This window comes from Somniosus microcephalus, unplaced genomic scaffold (assembly GCF_052327205.1).
Source record: "Somniosus microcephalus isolate GS21.2 unplaced genomic scaffold, FLI_Smic_1.0 unresolved_chr7, whole genome shotgun sequence".
Lineage (NCBI taxonomy): Eukaryota > Metazoa > Chordata > Chondrichthyes > Squaliformes > Somniosidae > Somniosus > Somniosus microcephalus.
Genome location: NW_028225185.1, coordinates 46,834,329 through 46,854,014, shown reverse-complemented (window position 1 = coordinate 46,854,014; position 19,686 = coordinate 46,834,329). Strand labels below are relative to the sequence as shown.

The window sequence follows — 19,686 nt, the reverse complement described above, 5'->3', positions numbered from 1 at the left end:
TACAGAACTCGAGATACATCTTAAATACAGAGCTCGAGAGAACCATGGCAGCCAGCTAGTCAAAGCCAGGAGCCACAGAGCAAAGGCTAGTCCCCGGTTACCCGGTTAGGGCTGAGCAAGGAGAGAAGCAACCACAGAACTTATATACCAAGAAAACCAGGTGAAACCCATAAACAGCTAACAGGCCGTTAAGAATTAACACAGGAGGCTAGGAACAATTAACAAAGGGCTAGAACCAATCAAGTGAAGATGCCATCTAGAGGCTACAGAAGGAACTGACTGGCACCCTCACAAGTGTGTGGGTCTGTATTAGGTTGTGTATCTGGATTAGTTTGACGGGCTGTATTATTTTGACGGGCATATTTGTTTCAGGGTTGTATTAGTTTAACGGGCTGTATTAGTTTGAGGGACTGCATTAGTTTGACGGGCTGTATTTGTTTCAGGGGCTTTATTAGTTTAACGGGCTGTATTAATTTGACTGACTATTAGTTTGACTGACTATTAGTTTGAGGGGCTGTATTAGATTTAGGGGCTGTATTAGTTTGAGGGGCTGTATTAGATTGAGGGTCTGTATTAATATGAGGAGCTGTAATAGTTTGAGTGGCTGTATTAGATTGAGGGTCCTTATTAGTTTGAGGGGCTGTATTTGATTGAGGGGCTGCTTTAGTTTGAATGGGTGTATTAGGTTGAGGTGTATTTGTTGATTGCCATCTTAGTTTGAATTGCTGTATTCGTTTGAGAGGCGGTATTAATTTGAGGGGCTGTATTAGTTTGAGGGTCTGTTTAGTCTGAGGGGCTGTATTAGTTTGAGGGTCTGTATGATTTTGAAGGTCTGTTTAGTTTGAGGGGCTGTATCCATTTGAGGGTTTGTATTAGATGGAGGTTCTTTATTAGTTTGAGGGTCTGTTTTAATTTGAGGGGCTGTATTAGTTTGAGGGCCTGTAATAGTTTGAGGAGCTGTTTAGTTTGTGGGTCGGTATTAGTTTGAGGGTCTGTATTAGTTTGAGTGTCTGTATTAGTTTGAGGGGCTGTATTAGATTGAGCGTCTGTATTAGTTTGAGTGTCTGTATTGGTATGAGTGTCTCCATTTTTTGGTGGGTCTTTTTAATTTGAGTGGCTGTAATAGTTTCAGGTTTTGTATTAGTTTGAGTGTTTGTATTAGTTTGAGGGTCTGTATTAATTTGAGGTGCTCTTTAGTTTGAGGGGCTGAATTAGTTTGAGGGTCTGTATTAGTTTGAGAGACTGTTTAGCTTGAGGGGATGCATTAGTTTGTGGGTCTGTATTAGTTTGTGTATCTGGATTAGTTTGACGGGCTGTATTAGTTTGACGGGCATATTTTTTCAGGGTTGTATTAGTTTAACGGGCTGTATTAGTTTGAGGGACTGCATTAGTTTGACGGGCTGTATTTGTTTCAGGGGCTTTATTAGTTTAACGGGCTGTGTTAGTTTGAGGGTCTGTATTAATTTGAGGGGCTGTATTAGTTTGAGGGCCTGTAATAGTTTGAGGAGCTGTTTAGTTTGAGGGTCGGTATTAGTTTGAGGGTCTGTATTAGTTTGAGAGACTGTATTAGTTTGAGGTTCTGTATTAATTGTGATGCTGTTTACTTAGAGGGGCTGAATTAGTTTGAGGGTCTGTATTAATTTGAGGGGCAATATTGGTTTGAGGTGTTGTATTAGTTTGAGGAGCCGTGTTAGTTTGAGAGGCTGTGTTAGTTTAAGTGACTTCATTAATTTGAGGGCTGTATTAGTTTGAGGATGTGCATTAATTTGAGGAACTGCATCAGTTTGAGGGGCTGTATTAGTTTGAGGTTCGTCATTAGTTTGAGAGCCTGTATTAGTTTGAGGTGCTATTTAGCTTGAGGGGCTGAATTAGTTTGAGTTTCATTCTTAGTTTGAGTGTCTGTTTAGTTTGAGGTGCTCTATTAGTTTGAATGTGTGTATTAGTTTGAGGGGCTGCATTAGTTTGAGGTGCTATGTAGCTTGAGGGACTGTATTAGTTTTAGGATGTGCATTAATTTGAGGGACTGCATCAGTTTGAGGGGCTGTATTAGTTTGAGGTTCGTTATTAGTTTGAGAGCCTGTATTAGTTTGAGGTGCTATTTAGCTTGAGGGGCTCAATTAGTTTGAGTTTCGTTCTTAGTTTGAGTGTCTGTTTAGTTTGAGGCGCTCTATTAGTTTGAATGTCTGTATTAGTTTGAGGGGCTGTATTAATTTGTATTGCTGTTTAGTTTGAGGTGCTGAATTAGTTTGAGGTTCCGTATAAATTTGAGGGGCAGTATTAGTTTGAGGGGTTGCATTAGTTTGAGGATGTGTATTAGTATGAGGGTCTGTATTGGTTTGAGTATCTGTATTAGGCTGAGAGGCTGTATTAGTTTGACGGGCTGTATTAGTTTGAGGGGATGTATTAGTTTGATGGGCTGTATTAGTTTCAGGGACTGTATTCGTTTGATGGGCTGTATTAAATTGAGGGGCTGTATTATTTTGAGGGGCTGTATTATATTGAGGGGCTGTATTAGTTTTAGGGCCTGTATTAGTTTGCGGGGCTCTATTAGATTGAGGGTCTGCATTAGTGTGAGGTCCTCTATTAGATTGAGGTTCTGCATTATTTTGAATAGCTGTATTAGTTTGCGGTGTTGTATTGGTGGATGCCCGTCTTAGTTTGTGGTGCTGTATTAGTTTGAGAGGCAGAATTAATTTGGGGTGCTGTATTAGTTTGAGGGGCTGTATTGGTTTGAGGGGCTGTATTAGCTTGAGGGTCTGTATTAGTTTGAGGTGCTGTATTAGTTTGATGGTCTGTATTACGTTGAGGGTCTGTATTATTTTGAGTGTCTGTTTAGTTAGAGGGGCTGTATTAGCTTGAGGGTTTGTATTAGTTTGAGGTTTTGTATTAGTTTGAGAGTCGGTATTAGTTTGAGTGTCTGTTTAGTTTGAGGCGCAGTTTTAGTTTGAGGTGCTGTTTAGATTGAGGAGCTGAATTAGTTTGAGGGTCTGTATTAATTTAAGGGACTGTTTAGTTTGACAAGCTCTATTAGTTTGGGGTCTATTTAGTTTGAGGGTCTGTATAAGTTTGAGGGTTTGTATTATTTTCAGCAGCAGTATTAGATTCAGCGGCTGTATTAGTTTGAGGTGCTGCATTAGTTAGAGGGACTGTATTAGTTTGAGGTGCTGTATTAGTTTGAGTGGCTGTATTCGTTTGAGGGTCGGTAGTAGTTTGAGGGGCTGTATTCGTTTCAGGGGCCTTATTTGTTTGAGGGGCTGTATTAGTTTGAGGGGCTGAATTCATTTAAGGGGCTGTATTAGTTTGAGAGGCTGTATAAGTTTTAGGGGCTGTTTAGTTTAAAGGGCTGCATTAGTTTGCGGGGTTGGATTAGTTTGAGGGACTGTATTAGTTTGAGGGTCTCCATTAGTTTGAAGGGGTGCGTTAGTTTGAGGGGCTGTATTAGTTTGACGGGCTGTGTTAGTTTGAGGTGCTGTATTAGTTTGACGGGCTCTATTACTTTGAGGGGCTGTATTTGTTTGAGGGGCTGTATTAGGTTGAGGGGCTGTATTCGTTTGATGGGCTGTATTAGTTTGAGGGGCTTTATTAGTTTGATGGACTGTACTATTTGGAGGGACTGTATTAGTTTGAGGTGCTGTATTAGATGAGGGGCTTTATTAGTTTGATGGACTGTATTAGTTTGAGGGGCTGTATTAATAGGGGGGCTGTATAAGATTGAGGGGCTGTATTAGTTTTATGGGCTGTATTAGTTTGAGGTGCTGTATTAGATTGAGGGCTGTATTAGTTTGAGGGGCTGCATTAGTTTGAGGGGCTGCATTAGATTGAGGGCTGTATTAGATTGAGGGCTGTATTAGATTGTGGGGCTTCATTAGTTTGAAGGGCTGTATTAATTTGAGGTGTTGTATTGGCTGATGGCCGTCTTAGTTTGGGATGCTCTCTTAGTTTGAGGGGCTGTATTAGTTTGAGGTGTTGTATTAGTTGAGGGGCTTTATTAATTTTAGCGGCTGTATTAGATTGAGGTGCTGTATTAGTTTGTGGAGCTAAATTAGGTGAAGAGGCTGCATTCGTTTGGTTATTTTTTAAGTCCAGCACATTTTTTAGTTTGAAGAAGTAAATTTATTTGTGGCTCTGTATTATTTTGCGTGTCTTTTTTGTTTGAGGGGTATGTTCGTTGAAGTGCTGTATTAGTTTGACAGGTTGCATTAATTTGAGGGACATTATTAGGTTGAGGTGTTCAATTAATGTGCAGGATTTTATTCATTTGAGGTGCCGTATTATGATGAGGGGCTTTATTAGTTCGAGGTGTTCAATTAGTTTGAGGGACTTTACTAGTTTGAGGTTCTGTTTTAGTTTAAGTGACTTTATTATTTGAGTTGCTGTATTAGCTTGAGGGGCTGTTTTATTTTGACGTGCTGTATTCGTTTGAGGGGCTGTAATGGTTTAAGGTGCTGTATTAGCCTGACTTGCTGTATTAGTTTGAGGTGCTGTGTTCGTTTGCGGGTCTCTATTATTTTGAGTTGCTGTATTAGTTTGAAGGTCTGTATTACTTTGAGGGTCTGTATTAGTGTGAGGTGCTGTATTAGTTAGAGGGGCTGCATTAGTATTAGGTTCTGCATTTGTTTAAGGGGCTTTGTTAGTTTGAGAGGCTGCATTAGTTTGAGAGGCTGTATTAGTTTGAGATGCGGTATTATTTGAGGTGCTGTATTAATTTGAAGGGCTGAATTAGTTTGAGGAGCTGTATTAGTTCGAAGGGCTTTATTAGTTTGAGGGGGCTGTCTTAGTTTGAGGGGTGTATTAGTTAATGGGAGTGTATTAGTTTGAGTGGCTCTATTATTTTGAGGGGCAGTATTTGTTTCAGTTGCTGTATTAGTTTGAGGGGCTGTATTAGTTTGGGGTCTGTATTTGTTTGAATGGTTGTATTTGTGTGAAGGTCTGTGTTAGTTTGTGGGGCTGCATTAGTTTGAGGTACCCTATTAGTTTGAGGTACTGTATTAGATTGGGAGCTGTATTAGTTTGAAGGGTTGTATTAGTTTGAAGGTCTGTATTAGTTTGAGGGACTGTATTAGATTGGGGGCTGTATTAGTTTCAGTTGCAATATTGGATTTAGCGGTTGCGTTATTTAAGTTATTTTTATTAGATTTCTCTTAGAGGATGGGACGAGTGAACTAAAATGGGAAACAGCGAAGTGGCAGAGCCTTTGAACAAATATTTTGTATCGGCCTTCACGGTAAAAGGCACTTAAAGCATCCCAATCATAATTCATAATCAAGGGACTATAGCGAGGTGTGACCCTAAAACAATATCTAGTTCCCTGGAACTGATGGCTCCCATCCTAGGATCTTAAAAGAAGTGGCTGCAGAGATAGTGGATGCCTTGGTCATAATCTACCAAAATTCCCTGGATTCTGGAGAGGCCCCAGTGGATTGGAAAAGTGCAAATGTTACGGCACTATTCAAGAACGAAGGGAGGCAAAATCCTGGAATCTATGGACCAGTTAGCCTAACATCTGCCATTGGGAAAATGCTGTAAACCATTATTGAGGAAGTAATAGCAGGACACTTAGAAAATCATAATACAATCAATCAGAGTCCACATGGTTTTATGAAAGTGACAAATTTAGTAGAGATGTTTAATCATGTAATGAGCAAGGTAGATAAAGGGGAAGCAGATGATGTAGTGTATTTGGATGTCCAGAAGGCATTCGATAAGGTGCCACATAAAAGGTTACTGCAGAGGATAAGAGCTCACTGTGTTCGGGGTTATATATTACCATGGATAGAGGATTGGCTAACTAACAGAAAACAAAGTGTCGGGATAAATGGGTCATTTTCCGGTTGGCTAACTGTAACTAGTGGGGTGCCACAGGGATCAGTGTTGGGGCTCGAATATTTGCAATCTATTTTAATGACTTGGATGAAGGGAAAATGTGTACTGTCGCCAAATTTGCTGATGATACAATGATAGGTGGGGAAGAAAGTTGTGAGGGGGTGCAAAGGCATATAGATAGGTTAGGTGAGTTAGCAAAAATTATGCAGCTGGAGTATAAGTTGGGAAAATGTGAGATTATCCACTTTGGTAGGAAAAGTAATCAATCAATTATTATTGAAATGGCAAGGGACTACACAATGCTGCGGTACAGAGGGTTCTGGGGGTTCTCGTACATGAAACACAAAATGTTTTGGAATACAAATGTAATATTGGACTTCATAGCAAGGGGGATGGAGTATAAACGTAGGACAAATTTGCTTCAAATTTATAGGGCGCTGTTGAGATCACCCCTGGAGTATTGCGTGCAGTTGTGGTCTCCATTATTAAGAGGGAAATACTTGAAATGGAGGCAGTACAGAGAAGTTTCACTCGATCAATTCCTGAGATGAAGGGGTTGTCGTATGAAGAAAGGTCGAGCAGGTTGAGCCTATACTCATTGGAGTTTAGGAGAATAGGAGATGATCTTATTGAAACATATACGATTCTGAGGGGGCTTGACATGGTAGACGCAGGGATGATTTTTCCCCTCCTGGGGGAATCTAGAACTAGGGGGCACAGTTTTAGGATAAGGGGTCGCACATTTATAAAGGAAAAGAAGAGTATATCTTCTCTCAGAGTGTCGTGAATTTCTGGAATTCTCTACCCCAGAGAATTGTGGAGGCGGAGTCATTGATAATATTCAACGTGAAGATAGCCATATATTTGAGTTACAGGAGATTCAAGAGTTATGGGGAGAGCGGAAAAGTGGCGTTGAAGGGCAGTATTATTTTGAGGGGTTTTATTTGTTTGAGGTGCTGTACTAGTTTGAGGGGCTGTATTAGTTTGAGGGGCTGTATTAGTTTGAAGGGTTTTATTTGTTTGAAGGGCTGTATTAGTTTGAGGTGCTGTTTTAATTTGAGGGGCTGTATTAGTTTGAGGTGCTCTATTACTTTTAGGTACAGTATTCGTTTGAGAGGCTGTATTAGTTTGAGGGGCTGTATTAGTTTGAGGGCTGTATTAGTTTGAAGGATTGTATTTGTTTGAAGGCCTTTATTAGTTTGAGGGGCTGTATTAGTTGCAGGGAGTGCATAAGTTTGAGTGGCTCTATTATTTTGAGGGGTTGTATTAGTTTGAGGTGCGGTACTAGTTTGACGTGCTTTATTAGATTGAGTTTCTGTATTAGTTTGAAGGTTTGTATTAGTTTGAGGGGCTGTATTAATTTGAGGTGCTGTTTTAGGCTGAGGTTCTGTATTCGGCTGAGGGGCTGTATTAATTTTCGGGGCTGTATTAGTTTGAGGGGCTGTATTAGTTTGAGGGCTGTATTAGTTTGAAGGGTTGTATTTGTTTGAAGTCTGTATTAGTTTGAGGGGTTGAATTAGTTTCAGGTGCTTTATTAGTTTGAGGGGCTGTATTTGTTTTTCGGGCTGTATTAGTTTGAGGGGCTGAATCAGTTTGAGAGTGTGTATTTGTTTGAGGGACTGTATTAGTTTGAGGGGCTGTATTAGTTTGAGGTGCTGTATTAGTTTGAGGTTCTGTATTAGTTTGAGGGGCTGTATTAGTTTGAGGAGCTGTATTAGTTTGAGGTGCTGTATTAGTTGGAGGGGCTGTATTAATTTGAGAGTGTGTATATGTTTGAGGGACTGTATTAGTTTGAGGTGCTGTATTAGTTTGAGGTTCTGTATTAGTTTGAGGGGCTGTATTAGTTTGAGGGGCTGTATTCGTTTGAGGGGCTGTATTAGTTTGAGGTACTGTATTAGTTTGAAGCGTTGTATTAGTTTGAAGGTCTGTATTATTTTGCGGGGCTGTACTAATTTGAGGGACTGTATTAGATTGGGGGCTGTATTAGTTTCAGTTGCAGTATTGGATATAGCGGCTGCTTTATTTAGGTTATTTATATTAGATTTCCCTTAGAGGATGGGACTGGCGAATTATAATGGGAAACAGCGAAGTAGCAGAGCCTTTGAACAAATATTTTGCATCTGTCTTCACAGTACAAGGCACTTAAAGCATCCCAATAATAATTAATAATCAAGGGGCTATTGCGAGGTGTGTACTTAAAACAATATCTAGTCCCCTGGAACCGGTGGCTTCCATTCTAGTATCTTAAAGGAAGTGGCTGCAGAGATAATGGATGCCTTGGTCATAATCTACCAACATTCCCTGGATTCTGGAGTGGTCCCAGCGGATTGGAAAAGCGCAAATTCTATGGCACTATTCAAGAAAGAAGGGAGGCAAAGTGCTGGAAACTATGGACCAGTTAGCCTAACATCTGTCATTGGGAAAATGCTGTAAAGCATTATTAAGGAAGTAATAGCAGGACACTTAGAAAATCATAATACAATCAAGCAGAGTCAACATGATTTTATGAAAGTGACAAATTTAGTAGACTTCTTGGAGGATGTAATGAGCAAGGTAGATGAAGGGTAATCAAAAGATGTAGTGTATATGGATGTCCAGAACGCATTCGATAATGTGCCACATAAAAGGTTACAGCTCAGGATAAGAGCTCACTGTGTTCGGGGTAATAGGTTAGCATGGATAGAGTATTGGCTAACTAACAGAAAACAAAGTGTCAGGATAAATGTGTCATTCTCCGGTTGGATAACTTTAACTAGTGGGGTGCCACAGGGATCAGTGCCGGGGGCTCGACTATTTACAATCTATATTAATGACTTGGATTAAGGGAAAGGGTGTACTGCCGCCAAATTTGCTGATGTTACAATGATAGTTGGGGAAGAAAGTTGTGAGGAGGTGTAAAGGCATGTGAGTTAGCAAAAATTTTGCAGCTGGAGTATAAGTTGGGAAAATGTGAGATTATCCACTTTTGTAGGAAAAGTAATAAATCAATTATTATTTAAATGGCAAGACACTAAACAATGCTGCGGTACAGAGGCATCTGGGGGTTCTCGTACATGAAACACAAAATGTTAGCATGCAGGTACACCAATATTTTGGAGGACAAATGGAATGTTGGACTTCATAGCACGGGGGATGGAGTATGAAGGTAGGGCAATCTTGCTTCAAATTTATAGGGCGCTGTTGAGATCACCCCTGGAGTACTGCGTGCAGTTGTGGTCTCGTTATTTAAGGAGGGACATACTTGAAAAGGAGGCAGTTCAGAGCAGTTTCACTCGGTCAATTCCTGAGATGAAGGGGTTGTCTTATGAAGAAAGGTTGAGCAGGTTGGGCCTATACTCATTGGAGTTTTGGATGCATGGGAGGTGATCTTATTGAAATATATACGATTCTGAGGGGGCTTGACATGGTAGACGCAGGGAGGATGTTAGCCCTCCTGGGGGAATCTAGAACTAGGGGGTAGAGTTTCAGGATAAGGGGTCGCCCATTTAAAATGGAGATGAAGAGGTATTTCTTCTCTCAGAGGGTCGTAAATTTCTGGAATTCTCTACCCCAGAGCGCTGTGGAGGCGGACTCATTAATTATATTCAAGGCGAAGATAGACATATATTTGAGTTACAGGAGATTCAAAGGTTATGGGGCGAGTGGTAAACTGGTGTTGAGGCCAAGATCAGATTAGCCATTTGCATGTTGAATGGCGGGGCAAGCTCGAGGGGACGAATGGCCTCCTTCTATTCCTATTCCTTTTGTTCTCATGTTCTTATGCAATATTTTCAATAGTTTCGGAGGGTATATTGTATTCAGGGGCTGTAATATTTCAAGGAGCCATCAAAACAATTAACTGAATGGCCTCAGTTAAAGAGGGCAGACACATCCCAGAGTGCAGTAGAGGGCATGCTAACATTTGGAATTCAGTGACTGATTAGCCACAGCACAATGAAGGGCATTACTGGAACAGGATGAGATATAGAGGTCGGTCTGACTGTGTTTGGAAAAACAACCCCACTGCTGGGATAATACGGCTGGCAAATTCCATTAGTTAATTAACGAGATCAAAATTCTCCTGTCTTTGGGATTTTCAATTTCAATCTCAGCACTAAATAGATCCTATCACAACAGGGACTTAACTCAGCTGTCGTAATCTGTTTGTTCAACTTCTTAAAATAACAATCTTGAATGATGTCGCAACCGCAATGCCACCGTGGAGATCCTGCAGGGTATAAATTAAAGGATCTGCGAATGTACCGCCTCAGAGTCTAATTCAGAGAGGTTGTGTGTCGCACGAAGGAACACATCGCTTCACATAGAAAATGCATCAACCAATTCAACATGTCCAGAAAATATATTACCTGACAATTGCCGTCATTGGTGTTCCTGGTTAGTGACTATTATCATTGAAGTTGTGTAAATCTGTGTGTGAGCTGGTCTCTGATTTTGATCTGTGAAAGATAATGTTACATGCTGGTCTAATGGTGACGGTTACACAGCAAGTGACATCATTCCGGTAATCTCCTGAATTACCTCTGCGGGTTATTCCATTGCTGCAACTGAAAATAAACCTCTGTTTGTAACTCACTACTCGTAGAATTAACAACTTATTGCCATTAGTGGAATATCAATTACTGTTGAATCAGACCTCAGTGCGGGCAACTCTCCGAGTGAATGTATTAGTGCTAGTATCTGTTACTGTGGAGCTGTACTGAATGTGGGTCACTAACCAGAGTGGAACACATGAGGCCAGTGGCCATGTATTACTGCGAGTATCTGTCACTGTAGAATTGTACTGAGTGAGGGTCACTAACCGGGGTGCAACACCTGACCCCAGTGACCATGTATTACTGGGAGTATCTGGCACTGTAGAACTGTACTGAGTGTGGGTCACTAACCGGATAGAAACACTAGACACCAGCGGCCATGTATTACAGGCAGTATCTTTCAATGTAGAATTGTACTGAGTGTGAGGCACAACATGGAGCTGGCTTCGTATTTTACGAATATAATGGATGGCAAAAGGGAATATATTTGCTGTTGGTGGAAGATGTTTAGTTCTAAGCGTATAAAGAGAAATGAGTGATGTTCTCTTTTATCCTGTTGAACTGCACCGTCATAAGCTGATGATAACTATTTACTTACATGTAACCAGCAGGACAACACTGTCATTGTTTTCAAATACGCTGGAAAATGAATATTTCTTACTCCAGATATAGTTACTTCAAATACTTTAGTTGTGTTGGAGCTGTTTAATCCCTTTCCCCCAACACTGTCCTGCGAATCTGCGGGTCATGAATTCTATCATCCTGCTATTAGACAGAATGAATCTTTGGCTGTGGCTATGGATGTGGTTATTTGTTATCCTGCAATTGATAAGGGTTTGATGAGCCAGTTATCATCTATGATTTAGAATCTCTACACAGGTAATCTGCACCGAGCTCTGCCCTTGCCCCAGTGAGGAGAGTCACGTATAATTGAAGAATATAAATATCGGTTTTCGGAATGCAAAGATACATCCGCCATAGTAAATCTTATCATTAGTAACCTGTTAATAATGAAAAAATACTGCACTGCTTCAATAAATAAACCACTTCAATATCTGCAATTTTATTAAAGAACTGATGATTGTGATTAATTAATATTCAAGTTAAAGAGCATTACATAGATTTCAAACACAGAAACGGGCCATTCTGCCCAACGAGTTTATGTCTGGTTTATGCTCCGCACAAGCCTCTCCCTATCCCAGCCCGTCAAACACTATCAATATATCATTCTATTTCTTCCTCCCTCGTGTGCCTGTCTATCTTCATCTGAAGCACAACTTTGCTCTTCACCTCAATAACTCCGTGTTGTAAGACGTTCCACACTCTGACCACTCACTGAGTAATGAAGTCTCTCTTGATTTCCTTATTGGATTTATCAGTGACTACATTAAATCGATAAACTCCAGATAGGGACTCCCTCACAAGTGGGAATAACTGCTCTACGTCTATCCAATCAAACCCTTTCATCATTTCAAAGGCCTCTATTAGATCACCACTGAGACTTCTCTTATCTAGAGAAAAGAGATACAACCTGTTCAATGCTCCCTGACAGTTAGAATCTCTCAGTTCTAGAATCATCCTTGTAAATATTTGCACCTTCAGCAGTGCCTGGATACCCGTTCTGTAATATGGAGACCAGGTCTATACACACTATGCTAAGTATGGTATTACTAATGTTGTATACTTTTAACATAACCTCTTTGCTTTTCAATTCTATTCCTCCAGAAATGAACGCCAGTGCTTTGTATGAATTGTATGGCCTTGTTAACCTGCGTTGATAGTCTAAATAATTTGTGAATCTGTACCCCTAAAACCCTTTGCCTTTTACCCCATTCATACTATTATTTTCTAAGGAATATTTGAGAAACTCATTCTTGAGGCATATATTCTCTAAAGTTTAGAAGAATGAGAGGTGATCTCTTTGAAGCATACAACATTTTTACAGGGCTTGACAGCGAAGATGCAGGGAGGATGTTTCTCCTGCCTGGGAAGTCTAGAACAAGGGTTCCCAGTCTCAGAATCAGGGGGCAGCCATTTACGACTGAGATGAGAAATTTCTTCAGTCAGCCGTTACTGAATCTTTGCAATTCTCTACGCCGGAGGACAGTGGAGGTTCAGTCTTTGAGTATATTCAAGACAGAGGTCGATAGATTTTAAGGGGATAAAGGGAATAGTGCAGGAAAGTGGAGATGAGGTAGAAGATCAGCCATGATCTTATTGAATGGCAGAGCAGGCTCGAAGGGGCAAATGGCCCACTCCTGCTGCTATTGTTTATGTTTTATATCCCTACCAAAATGCAGCACCTCACACTTCACGGTGTTGCAATTAATTTACCGCTGAACGCCTATTCTGCAAGTTTATTAATCTCTTCAGGTATTGTGCTACATTTTTTCTCAGTATTTGCTGTACTACCAATTTTGATCCGTCTCCAATTTTTGAATTTGTGCTTCTGCTTCCTGAATACATATCGTTTATGTAAATGTCGAGCAACTGTCATCCTAGCCCCAGTCCTTGTGGAAGACCACTTCTCAACTTTCGGTAATCTGAGTAAATATCTTTATCACCTACTCCATGTGCTCTTTGTTTGTAGCCAGCTTGCTATACATTCTGCTGTTTGTCCCCACTTGCTCCGAGATTAGTCTTGAGACTGCAATGCAGTACCTTATCGAAGAGCTTTAGAAAATCAAGCTATATTACATCTACAACATTAACCTTATCAAAAATTATTGATATTTATTAAAATAATTTACTAAGGTTGATGAAGCATGGTCTTCCATTTTGGAATACGTACTGACTACTCTTTATTATATTTTGTGTTTCTAGATGTTTTTCCTATTAAATTGGAGTAAGGATTCCATCATATTTCCTCCCACCAAAGTTATGCAAACTTGTCTACAGTTCCTTAGACTTTTTCAATCTTCCATTTTAAATTTATTGATGAAGTAACAGAAATAATTGATGAAGGCAATGCAATATATGTTGCCTACTCGGATATTCGGAAGACGTTTGAAAAAGTACCACATAGCAGGCCAGTTAACAAATTGGAGCCAAAATGGAATAGGTGGGTCAGTGGCAACTGGGATAATAAATAGGCTTGAGGACAGAGAACAGCGACTTGTGGTAAATGTCTGTTTTTCAGACTGGAGGATGGTAGACAGTGATGTTCCCCAAGGGTCAGTGCTGGGTCCACTGCTTTTTGATATATATAAATTACCTGCATAAAGAAATACAGAGTAGAATTTCCAAATTTGCCGATGGCACCACATATGGGGGTGTGGCATACATTGAGGATGATATCAATCGACAGAAACAGGACATAGAAAGGCTAATAGAATGGGCAGACAAGTGGCAGATGGAATTTAATACAGAGAAGTGTGAGGTGATGCATTTTGGCAGAAGGAACAGGAAGAGGCAAAATACACTTACTGGCACAGTTTTCAAGAGTGTGCAGGGAGAGTGGGACCTGAGGCATAGGTCGCTGAAGGTGGCAGGACATCATGAGAGAGTGGTTAACAAATCATATTGTATATTGGGCTTCATTAATAGAGGTATTGAGCACACAAGTAGAGAAATTATGCTGAACATTTATAAAGTGCTGCTTATGCCACAACTGGATATTGCATCCAGTTCTGGTCACCACATATTTGGAAGGATGGGAACGCCCTTCAGAGCGTGCAGAGGAGATTTAATAGAATGGTTCTGTCGATGGAAGATCTCAGGTAAAATGACAGGTTGGAGAAGCTGGATAAGTTTTCATTAGAGCAAAGGAAATGAGGGCTGATTTGATAGAGGTGTACAAGATTATGAACGGTTTGTATAGGCAAGATGGGGAAAGCCTGTTCGGAGTAATTGATGATACATGGATTGGGGGACACAGATATAAGGTTTTGGGCAAGAGATACAGGTGGGACATGTGGAAATCTTTTTTCTACTGCGAGTGGTAAGAAACTGGAAGTCGCTGCCGATGGAAGTGGTGCAAGCAGATTCAGTCAATGTATTCAGGGGGTGACTGGATAAACACTTGAGTGAAATCAATTTGCAGGGCTACGGGGTTAGAGCGGGGGGAATGGTACTGACTGGATTGCTCTACAGAGAGCTGGCACGGACTTGATTAGTGGAATGGTTTCCATCTGTGCCGTTTTCTAAGGTTGTATATCAATATATAATTGTGCTACAGTTATTTCTTCCTTACCTTTATTAGTGTGTGTGGATGCAGTCCCTCCGAACCCAATGTCTTATCCTCTCTTTGATTACTTTATACATTTTCTCCTCCCTTTCTATCTTCAATGTCTTGAAGTAGTTTGTTGAAAATGTTTAATTGTTATTTGACAGAGTGTAATTCTGGACTTCACCATTCTCTCTATATTGTTCAGGCTCTGAATCTGCGTCTAAAGATTAATTCTGCTCCTACTGTCTCACAACACGTGTGAGTTCCTTCCATCTGAGGACGAAGCTGTGCTGCACATGCCCATTAATGTTTCTGGCCATGTCCGTCCGCCTCTCTCTGGTCCAGATTTCTGTAAACCCGAGCTGGCATCAAAATCACTGCGGACGGGATATGGATTGATATCCCGGGAATGGGGTGGGGTGTCCTATCCGGGGGTTGGTTCCAATCCCTGAATATGGCAAAGGGTGCCTGCGCCCGGCAGGGTCTGATCCCAGAACTGGTGGGGAGTAGGATCCCAGACTCTGGATTGTGTCTTATACCCGGCAGAGGAATTTCCTGGACCGGAGGGTTGGTTCAATTGCTGCAGGGAATAGGGGGTGTTCTGATCCCCCAAAATATCTGCTGCCTTGGGGGGTGTCCGATCCTAGAGACGTGTCCAGTTCAGGAGATTTGCCATTTCCTCGACTCGGTAGAATCCGAACTCCGAAACTTAGGACTTTCTAGGGGGATGGGCTCTGATGGGTGGGGGAGATTGGGAGGCCTGATGGAAGCACTCCTGCTCCTCCAGGCTCACAAGCATTGTTGAGAACGCACTGAACATCTCCCGGAAACTGTCCTCACCTCTGTTCAGATTCCCAGTTTCCCGAGGACAGGGAGACGGCCCGCCCACAGTTACTCCTGTAAATCAGAGGCTGCCAACATCATTAAAATATTTAAATTGCCTACCAGCTTCCTGGGAGAGGTTTGCTGCCCGCCCCCTGTCCCGTCTCCGTTAAACTCGGAAGCGGACAGGTTGGAGACAAGTTGGAGTTCGGATGAGATTTTTAAGCATTTCACCTCCGACCCAACCCCAACACACCGTATTTCGGGTGAGAAAATCCAGCCCTTACTGTCTGTGCTCAGACACATAGTATGTTTGATCAGTAATTCCTAGTCGCTTTTCCCTTCTCTTTTTTCAGTTAATTTAGTGGCGATCGTGATCCTGTCCCGGGGAAAGTGCGGGCTCTCCAGCTGCACCACTCGCTACCTGGTGGCCATGGCTGCGGCGGATCTACTCCTTATTATCATGGAGGTCATACTGAGACGGGTCAATGAGTTTTATTTCCCAGTGTGTTTCCTGGACATCACGCCTGTGTGTAGTGTTATCGCTGTCCTGGTTCGTGCAGCCACAGACTGTTCTGTCTGGTTCACCGTCACTTTCACCTTTGATCGATTTGTGGCCATTTGTTGCCAGAAGCTGAAAACGAAATATTGCACCGGGAAAACTGCGGCTGTGGTTCTAGCAACAACCGGCATTCTGCTCTGTTTAAAAAACGTTCCATTCTACTTTACATTTGTACCTAGAGAGATAATCGATAATGTTCCCTGGCTCTGTGATACAATCCCAAGCTATTATACTGAGCTTGGATGGGTGGGATTTGACTGGTTTGATACGGTTTTAACCCCATTGCTCCCATTCGCTTTCATTTTGTTGCTCAACGCTCTGACAGTCAAACACATTTTAGTGGCCAGTCGAGTCCGTAAGAGACTGAGAATTGAGAGCAAGGGAGCGAATCGCAGTGACCCAGAGATGGAGAGCAGAAAAATGTCTATTATTTTACTCTTCAGCATATCTGGCAGCTTCATACTTCTGTGGTTGGCAAATGTTGTATATTTCTTTTATTATGTCATGGCAGGAAACGATAATTCCACTGGTTCATTTTTTAACCTTAATCAAGTCGGATTTATGCTGCGGAATTTGAGTTGCTGCACAAACACATTTATTTATGTGGTAACCCAGTCCAAGTTCAGAGAGCAGTTCAAGAGCGCGGTGAAATACCCGGTTACCTCAATCATTAAATTAATTAAGAAGTGGAACAACTGAACGCAGTCCAGAGGTGGGTCACATTGTTTCCAGTCCATCAATGTAATATTCAGCCACGGATTTCCTTCAACTGAATTACATCAGGAATCGCTGGTGATATGAAAATAAAACCAACGGCGGGGCAAGCACTGTGTTTAGGACACGGCACTATTACTGATTGACAGTTCCCACATTGTCTTTCGGGACGGCACCAACAGTTTCATGGATTCCGTCTGCGCTCTTCTGTAAAGAGTCACTTCTGCTATTTAGTGCAGCGATTCATTTGAATCTTCTGGAGTAAGAGCCTCTTCAATAGGTAGACAGACAGAGCTGAGCTGCCATTCGGAGGATTAGATTACATAGAATATACAGCTAAAAAAATCCATTCTGATCAACTAGTCTGTGCTAGTGATTATGCTCCACACGAGTCTGCTCCCAATGCACATACCTCATCTCAGCCTCTCAACATTTCTTTCTATTCCTCGTTTTCTCTCATGTACTCGTCTGTTTTTCCCATTGACAGCATTGAAGCAATTTGCCTTAACCACTTCATTTGGTAGTGAATTACACATTCTAAACACTCTGAGAAATGATATTGCTCCTTATTTCCCTATTGGATTTATTAGTAACTAACTTTTATGTTTGGACCCAAGTTTGAGATTCTCCCTCAAATGGAAACGTTCTATTCACATCCATTCTTAATTTTCAAGGCCTCCTCTGAATCCCTCCTCTTCTAAAGCCCAACCTGATCAACCTTTCCCGATAACTGTAAACCCTCAGTTCTGGTGCCATCCAACTAACTATTTGTAATACCAAAGCCGTTGGCCCCGCCACAAACTCCATTGCCAATCCACCGACTCCAACGCTCTCGCTGAAACCTGTCTAAGGCTTAACCAGACCTTTCGCAAGCTTGTTGCTGTATTTGAGAGCGGGATGATTTCCCGACCACATATCCACTCTATCACCAGGGTGACCTACTTCCACCTCCTTAACATCGCCTGAATCAGCCCGTGTCTCATCTCGTCTGCTGCTCAAACCTTCATGCTTGCCCTTACTAGCTCATATTTGGCAACTCCAGTGCTATTCTGGAAAGCTGCCCGTCTCCTACTCTCCATAAACTTGAGCTCATCCAAAACTTTGCTGCTGGTTTGCTAACTCGCATGAAATCCTAATAAACCATCACCCGTGTGCTCACTGACCTACATTGTCTCCCGGTCCAGCATTGCATCAATTTTAAAATTATCATCCTTGTTTTCAAATCTCTACATGGCCATCCTATCTTTGTAACTTCCACCAGTTCTAAGACCACGGAGATCTCTGAGCTCCTTTGAATATGGCATCATGCGCATCCCTTAATTTAACTGCTTTACCAATGGTGACAGTGAATTCAGCTCCCTGGTTCCAAAGAACTGGAATCCTCTTCCTAAACCTTTCGGCCTCTTTAACGCTCTCTCCTCATTTTAATATGCTCCTTAAAACTTACCATTTTTGACCAAGCTTTTGGTAATCTTTCCTAATATCACCTTATGAGGCTCGGCGTCAAAAGTTGTTTGATAGCCCTTCTGTGAAGCGCCCTGGTAAGTTTTACTGCATGAGTGGCGCTATGTAAATACAAGTTGTTCTTTTTGTTCTAAATAGTTATTTCACTGTATCCAGTCCCTTTTTATAGTGAGGAGACCATAACTATGCACATTTCTCTACGTGTGACATGGCCAGGCTCCTATACAACTGTAACACAACGTACAAAGTATTTACAGCACAGAGGCAGGCCATTCGGCCACAAATGTACATGATGGTGTTCTTGCTCCACACGAGCCTCCTGCCACCCTCCTTCATCAAACCCAGTCAATAGCTCCTTCAATTCCTTTCTCCTTCATGTGCTAAACTGGCTTCCCCTTAAATGTATCTACGCTATTCACACCATCTACTCCTTTTGGTAGCGAGTTCCACATTCTGTCCACTCTCTCAGTAAAGAGTTTTCTGCTGAATTCCCTAGGCGATTTATTTATGACAATTTTAAATCCGTGACCCCGAGTTCTGGTCTCTCCCGCAAATGGAAAGAGCTTCTCTACGTCTAACATATCAAACCATTACATAAGCAGAAAAAAACTCCATCTGATCATTCCTCATTCTTCCCATTTCTAAAGAAACAGGCGCCAGCATTTTCAATCTTTCCTGATAGGTATAACCTCGCAGTTCTGGTATCATTCTGGTAAATCCATTTCGCATCCGATCCAGTGCCTCTATGTCTACTTTATAAGAAGGTGAACAGAAATGTTTGCAATACCCTAACGGTCTAACCAAGGTTCTATACAAGTTTATAATAACGTCCCCTTTTTAACAATTCGATCCCTCTAGACATGAACCCTAGTGCTTTATTTGTTTTTTATGGCCTTACAAACCCTCACCGCTACTTTTAGTGATTTGTGTATCTGCAGCATCACATCCATGTACTCCTCAACCCCATTTAGACAATTATTTTGCAAGGAGTCTGTGACCTACGTTAACTTCCTATTATAATTCAGTCCCTCACACTTCTCTATATTGAAGTTCCTTTTCCAATTACAGGTGCAATCTGCAAGTTTATTATCTTCCCCTTGTATTATATCGCAATCCTCCTTCGTATTAACTATAAAACCTCATTTAGGTGGATTCCACAAACTTTGAAATTGCACTTCCGATTCTCGAGTCCAAATTGTTTCATTAAATGGTGAACAAGGGTGGTTCCTGCATCTATCCAAGTGGAACACACCTTCCAACCATTTGCCAACTTCACTACCTTTAAATTCTATTGCCTCAGATATAAACCCCAGTTCACTGTTAGCACTTTAATTGCTTTGTGTCCTGTGATACTTATTTTAATTATTTGTTCTCCTGTATCCCTGTACCCTTTGTTCTTCTGCCCCATTCAGTTTCTTATTGTCTATGTTGCAGGTGATTATAGAATCATAGAATGATACAGCGCAGTAGGAGTCTATTCGGCACATCGTGCCTGTGTTGACACTTTGGTAGAGCTATCCATTTAACCCCACTCCTCTGCCCTTTCCCCTGGATCTTTAATTTACATCAAGTATACTTTCCAAATCCCTTTTCAATATTAT

At 41.4% G+C, this 19,686-nt stretch overlaps 1 protein-coding gene across 1 annotated transcript; it reads left to right on the top strand.

Moving 5' to 3' along the window:
- The first annotated feature begins 10,091 nt into the window (after positions 1 to 10,091).
- Positions 10,092 to 18,093, top strand: LOC147086879 (putative G protein-coupled receptor 139). Its single transcript, XM_085979077.1, has 2 exons — positions 10,092 to 10,197; positions 15,702 to 18,093. Exons 1-2 carry the CDS (start codon positions 10,131 to 10,133, stop codon positions 16,604 to 16,606), a joined length of 972 nt encoding a protein of 323 aa, XP_085835203.1. The 5' UTR covers positions 10,092 to 10,130; the 3' UTR covers positions 16,607 to 18,093.
- Positions 18,094 to 19,686: the final 1,593 nt, after the last annotated feature.

Excerpts from the sequence above, each read along its gene's own strand:
- LOC147086879 (XM_085979077.1), top strand. The coding sequence starts at position 10,131 with ATGCATCAACCAATTCAACATGTCCAGAAAATATATTACCTGACAATT. Across the intron at positions 10,198-15,701 it reads TGCCGTCATTGGTGTTCCTG|TTAATTTAGTGGCGATCGTG; the intron begins GTTAGTGACTAT and ends CTCTTTTTTCAG.